Source organism: Cupressus sempervirens, chromosome 8, assembly GCF_028749045.1.
Source record: "Cupressus sempervirens isolate cs-2001-9-10 chromosome 8, ASM2874904v1, whole genome shotgun sequence".
NCBI classification, from domain to species: Eukaryota; Viridiplantae; Streptophyta; class Pinopsida; order Cupressales; family Cupressaceae; genus Cupressus; species Cupressus sempervirens.
Window position 1 is genome coordinate 218937554 of NC_143125.1, and position 7054 is coordinate 218944607.

General features: G+C 33.1%; 1 protein-coding gene across 1 annotated transcript; it reads left to right on the top strand.

Annotated features, from left to right (window-relative positions):
- Positions 1–2434: 2434 nt before the first annotated feature.
- On the top strand, positions 2435–3925 carry LOC149542278 (heavy metal-associated isoprenylated plant protein 2-like). Its single transcript, XM_089795711.1, has 3 exons — positions 2435–2582; positions 2671–2746; positions 3585–3925. The coding sequence occupies exons 1-3, from the start codon at positions 2574–2576 to the stop codon at positions 3923–3925; spliced, it is 426 nt and encodes a 141-aa protein (XP_089651837.1). The 5' UTR covers positions 2435–2573.
- Positions 3926–7054: the final 3129 nt, after the last annotated feature.

Below are 7054 nucleotides of genomic sequence, written 5' to 3' on the forward strand. Positions count from 1 at the left end.
ACAAAGGAATAGGGTTAGGGTATGGATTAGGATTCAAATTATATTTAGATTAGGGTCAAGATTAAGCTAAGGATTAGAAGTTTTTTTAATTATTTTTTTGAAAAATAGATCTGAATTATGATAAGAGTTAGGTAGGAGATTATGGTTTAGGAATATAGGTTTAGGGTTTAGGTTGAGGTATAAAAGAAGCATTTTAGGGGTTAAGGTTAGAGGATTAGTGTTATGGTTAAGTTTTTAAAATAATATTTTAGGGTATGAACATAAAACATGGTTAGGTTTAGTGTAACGGTATGGATATGGGTTAACATTGTGATTTATATTTACATTACAATTTAGTATCTATGGTAGGGTTAGGAATACAAAATTTGAAGCTTCACTCATTATCTAGCTAGGCATTTAATGTTTAGAATTAGTTTTAGGATGGAAGTAAGGGTTTAAGATTATGCATTAGGTGGGGTTTAGTTAGGATGTACATATTAGGGTTAGTGTTACTATGGCTCTAGTTAAGATTGGATTATGGTTAAGATTCAAATTAGGATAAAGTTATATAGTTCACTTGCTCTTATGATTGAAGCATAATTTTTATTAGACTTAAGATAAAATAGTGTTATGGTTCAAGTATAGAAAAATATGAACTAGTTAGAGTTAAGATCAAAAGGTGAATTATAGTTATGGTTCAAGATTATGGTTAGAGTTTGATTATTAAATTCAAGCTCTAATATATACCTAAGATTTGGATTATAGTTGAACTAGGGATAAAAATAGGGTAATAAGTTAATATATTATGGTTAGAAAAATATTTCATAAACATATACTTAAGTGTAAAGTGTAGGTTCTAGTATAGGATTTATACAAATCCTAACCATAAACTTTGGTTAATATTTAATATATACAACAAAATAAAATAATTTATAATTACTATTTAGTTGAAATAAATCTAAAACATGCATTACGATCATTTTTTACTTGCAATACAAATTGAAGATGCATTATGCTAATTTCCCTCTTATCAATCCTAAATCATAGATAAATTATTTCAATTAACATACCTATGTTTTAGGAAATCTATGTAAAATAGGATGAGGCATACTAAGATTCAAAATGTTTAACATTCACATATATAAATAAATCACTTCTACATGAAGGTAAGAACAATTCAAAAAGAATACATGCAACAATCAAGATAGTTAATAAAACAATGACAACAAATATAGTTAATAAAACAATGACAACTAATATAGACTATTTATTTATATTTATTATAAATATTATTGATATCTTCGTATATTTGATATTTAGACAAAGGAAAAAGTCAAAATTTACAAAAAGTTTATGTAACATTATGTTTGAAGGCACTTTATGAATATATAAAATTTACATTATAACTAAAATGTTAAAATGTTTGTTCTTGAAACAAAATTCATTCCTAAAATATCACAATACCTCTTTCACAATAGGCTCAATGTATTTTCTAAAGGCAGCATCTATGCACCACCCAAATTGACCCGTGTTTGTTACAATAATTAAGCAATTACATATAAAAATAGTTAATTTAAAATTAAAATACAATAAATATAATATTTTTAGTTGATTAATAATTATAGTTTGGATATTATATAAACAGTAGTTTTTCTAATACATTTTGCTCAACAGATATATTATCATTGTAATGTTAAGCGTGTATAGAATTTTGTCCAATTTTTTTTTTAAAATTACAGTTGCATTGTAAAAATCCTCCTGAGAAAAACCACAAGAAATTACCAAAATAAGTGACTGCACTGATAACAATAGCCTCTCATCAGAATAGTTTTTGGAACAATAACAAACACTGAGAAATGAAAGTAACAAATTTCTCATATTCAATAGCTAAAATGAATCTTGCACTAAAGTCAAATAGTTTCACCGTGCTACAGTTTTATAAAATTAAAGCCCAAATCTTCAAAGGGTTGCACTATTATATAATAAAATATAATTAGTTTTGATGTAGTTAATAAACAATTTCTGCTCATATTTCTCTGAAAGATCTGAATGTGAGGTGCTTGGCAGCTTCCCGGACAAATTCAGCTTTTCTTTATTTTGGTGTTCTTCATTGTGATTTGGGCAGGATTTTAAATTATTAGCCGGAAGGAGACAAATTCAAAACAAACGCATAATTGCGTAACTATGAATGTGACTGCAGGAAAATGCCGCTAGCAAATTGCACATGATACGACTCCCCATTTACCAAACGATCTGCGAACAAAAAGAAATGGATTTTAAAATACTATATTATTTACGGAGTTGAATCTGCTCGGAAATACAACAAAAGACATCGCACTATGAAACTGCAGGACACTTAAAAGACTGACAGAAAACTGACAGTGGATAAGTCGATGGGCATGGGAGCATAGAGGGCATGGCATCCAGCCATGTCGAATTAACTGGCTGGGTAGCCGTTGCCTTGACTGGTTTAGGGTGGTCTCATATATACGGGAAATTGTGATTTATAACAGTAGTTTTATGATCTCTGATTATAAGCGCGGACCGAGCAGGGCTCTGTGCAGTTCGCGAGGCTTGCAGGAAGATTTTCCAAGATGACTAAAGTAAGGCTTTTACCTCTTATTGGATTTTCTTAAGTACTGCAGAGGTAACATGATTAATCTCATGGGGTATTATACTGTGACATTGCAGAGGACTGTACTGACGGCCGATCTGAGGTACGATAAATGTAAGAGAACTGCCCCCAAATCTATCACAGAAATAGAAGGTACATACATAATGAAATATGTTTTCTGATTAAATCACACTGAACAAAAAGAATGTAATGGTGATTCAAGTTTATTTTGCTTTTACTGAATATGTTTTAAAAAGAAATACAGCGAGAGCATTTTTTTTTTTTTGGCATAACGATGTAAACGATCTGATCTTTTTGTCATTTAGATTTCTATTCTTTTCAATTAGTCATAACTTTTTCAGATATGGAACGTGGAAACTTTCCTCCTCTATGAATTATATCGTTTAGCTTGTCTAGATTTTAAATTTCCTGCGTGTCAACATTTTCAGATTCTTCATCTTAAGATACTCTTCTACAATAGCAAGACTGTGGAATAAAGTCCCTTTTTGCCATTTTATTCAAATTTGAAAATTGCTTTTAACACACAATAATAAAAACTTAAAAATTTTCTTCCTTTTTGCCATTTTCTGTCCACAATATTTTCTCTCACAAATCGTTTCTAATTTACAATTTCAGCACAGAACAATGTCTCTCTAAAAAGAAAACATTATTTTTCAAAAATTCTTTGTCAAATACCATACTTTGCATCTCATGCTTTTCACAATACCTACGCTAGAAGCTTCTATGATCAGTAGAACTACTTCCTCTTCCTCTACAAGAGGTTGCAGACTTTTCTTAGATCGGAATGCTTGCACCAGCTCTCTGAAGAACGTGAAGGTAGGATCTATAATTTTTTTAATAGTTGTCATCAGTAGATCAAAATTTAGAGAAAATGATCTCAAATCTACTCTACATTTTTTTGTTTGTAATAATTTCCGCTTAAATTATATTCTGACTTATGTTTACTTTTAACATAACCATTTGATTACAGGAGTAGATTCGATCTCCATCAATTTGAATGAGAAGACAATTACAGTTGATGGAGATGCAGATCCAGTGCGTATAGCCAAAAATTTAGGAAAAAAATTTAAAGGTACTCGATTAGTTTTCTATGGAACTCCACCTCCACTCCACCTCCACCTCCACCTCCAAAACCAAAGGAGGAGAAAAAGGAAGAGAAGAAAGAGGAGGAAAAACTCCTACCAGAATTTGATATACGTGACACCGGTGGAGAGAAAAAAACACACTGTTGCATTCAATAGACCAAGAATCGTCTTTCCGCCGTTTCTTTCCTCACTTCTATTATGTCATCATTTACATGAGCTATATTAATACCTGTTCTATGCTTATATTCTTCACGATTTAAGTCTGTGGTTCGATGCAACCGCTAATGAATATTAATGTGTAGCAAAAACCTTCTTGGTAACTGAAGCGAAGGATGTGTATTCTATTTTCTCTGGCAGAGTTAAATTTATACCGTAAATTTATGGGTTAATGAATTGAAACAAACAGTCAAGATTTAGAAGCTAGAATGCAAGCACATGAAGTGTAGAAAAAGGTAAAAATGCTTCCAAGGAATGAGGAGTGATCTCCACAAATACGAGGAGTGGATATAATGAAGATAACCAATCCCTTGATGATTTGTTTGATCGCTCTTAGTTCGGGTTGCTAAAACATCGTATACTACAGATTGATTTCCTATTGAAATCCATCTTTTAGAAATAGTGCCTTGTTAGGCTTACAGAATTTGTGGTAAATAAACTAGAACTTTTGCACTTCAAAAAAATACTCCATGAGTTCTTTGACATATAATTCTACAATTATCTTTTACCCCAGTTGAGTTCTAAAAAAATATTCTGAAAAAATATTTCACCTTTACAAACCAATAGGAGAAAAAGAGTAATTAACGAATGGTATTGATAGAAGGAAGAAAACCGACAAGGTTGGGTCTTGTTCTGAGGTCATCACTATTTTTGAAGTCACGAGGTTTTGAGTAGAAAAGTCGTTTTTGAGGCCGAGGAAGAGGGGAAACCCTGCAAGAAAATAGATCCAGCTTTTCATGGCTAGTGAGATAGCTGTAAAAAAATTAAAATTCTCACAATAGTGCAGCTACGGACAATACAGCTCTAATTCGCTGAAGTTGTTCAAAATGGGATGTTGTTTATTGGATCTGGAATACTTTGATCAACTTAAAGCATTTAAAAGAGGTGGCTCATTTGGTTATTCACATAAGAATTGAAAATTAGAATTAAAAATGGGAATAGAAATATAAATGGGATTTACTCACAAGTTGTTTGGTTCACTAAATTGAAATTGGAATAAAAAATTGACCTAAGAGGACTTGTTTCTCAAAACTGCCTATGATGACGGCATTCAACGAGACACGTTGCATTCAAGGATAACTACGGCTATGGCTGGGCTTATTATAATAAGCCTAAACCCCTCTATTTTTCTTGCAGATTTTTTTACCCATTTCCAATTCATTATTTGCATGAAAAATGATGATGCACATAGTTCTGCAAAAAGTCTTGCCTTCTTCTTGGTGCCTTTCCATTTAAAGCAACCCCACTACGCTTACAATGGATATCTCAGCTTGTTTAACGAAACAGGTCTTGATCCATTCTCTCAGATTGATTGCCATGGAACTTACGTATTCAAGGACGAATGGGATCTCAATTACAATCACATGGGGATCGGCATAAATAGCATTATCTTAGAGATCACTACATTTTCTAACTTCACTAAGATTGTTGTTGAAATATTTAATGTAGATAGTCGTTTTGCCCTTGGAGCCAAATGCCCACCTACCACCTAATGGCCTGCACAATAGTTAGGAATATTGAATGTAGGTAGGTGAGTTCAAATTCGAAATGAGGGGGAAACCATTTTCTTAAAAGAGACAAAAAGGAATGAATCTGATTCATTCAATCAGTTAAAGAGTTGTAGAAAAGCAGAGAGAAGGATTGAATCAGTTGCAAAGTAAAGAAGAGAAGTCAATCAACAATCAAGTCAGAGTTCAGAAGACAGAAGGAAGTTCCAATTTCGTGTTTGTAGTTGCACGTGTTGGATCTTTTGGTTATTCTATAAGTTTTATTGATTTGACCTATGAAGCAGTGATTGATCCAAGCATTGTTGTATGTAGCCATTAGAGCTCTAAGTTTAAAGTTTAAAGTTCTACCAATTTGAAGATTTTAAGGTTTTCTAGTTGAAGCCAAATGCTCCCAGATTTTGTACTAGTTTTGTTGAATAGAATATAAGCAAACAAGTAGGCATACTTGGCAATCTATTATTCTTCTTCTATTTATCATTGCATAGCATTTTTCTTTGAGAAGTTTCTCTCTGCATTTTAATTATAGTATGGTATATTACTCACTCGGTCTAGTCTTTAACCAAATTCTATATTTGTAGTTTGTGTCGAGCTCACTCGGCATACCTTGCTGCTACGTATCACCCACAATGATGACTAAGTTCACTCGGCATCCCTTGCTACCGAGCTCACTCGACATACACTATTGTTGAGTTGTCCCTTATATTGAGTTACTCGACTTCCTCTTGTGTAGAGCTTACTCGACACCCACTGCTTGTCACTTGGCATCCATTGGTGCCAAGAAAAACTATCACTTGGCACCCTCTTGTGCCGAGCATATTTTTACGGTTGTGAATTTTTTTTACATGGTATTAGAGCTTTGAGGCCCCACATCCACAACGAGTTAGGGCATTTTTTTTTTCTAGGATATTTGACATGGAAGAAGATGCAGGAAAGGTATGAAAGCAGCCACCATCTTTTAATGGATAACATTATGACATTTGGGCAAAGAAGATGAAAGCTATAATGGTTGCTAGTGATTTATGGGAGTTTGTGATCAATGGATTCAATGATGTTATAGCCCCAACACTATACACTAACCTCACAAACCCACGAAAGACTCAATTGAAAGAGTTAAGGAGAAAGAATGCAAAGGCATTAAGTCTAATTGAGGCAACAATGACAGACAGTTTTTCCTAAGATTGCAGTAACAAATTATGCAAAGGTAAGCATGAGACATCCTTGAGATGAACTTCAAGGGGACTGATAAGGTCACAGTAGTGAAGCTACAAATGATTAGAAGAGAGTTTGAGAACTTTCAAATGAGGGACAATGAACCAATTGTAGACTTTAGCTCACGAATCTCCACTTTGATAAACTAGCTCAAATCAAATGAAGAAAATTATGATGAGGAGAGGATTGTGGAAAAAATATTGAGGAGTTTACCTCAGAAATATAACAACCTTGTGATGATCATAGAGGAAGCAAAGGACCACACCACATTGACCATGGATAATTTGATGAGAACTCTTCAAACCCATGAGCATTGGATAAATAGATCAGCAACAACTTCCCAAGAGTAGTCTTTTAAGGCTCAAGAGAATTCAAGAGGTAGGGGGAGAGGAAGAAATGACTTTGGTAGAGGCTCAAGAAGT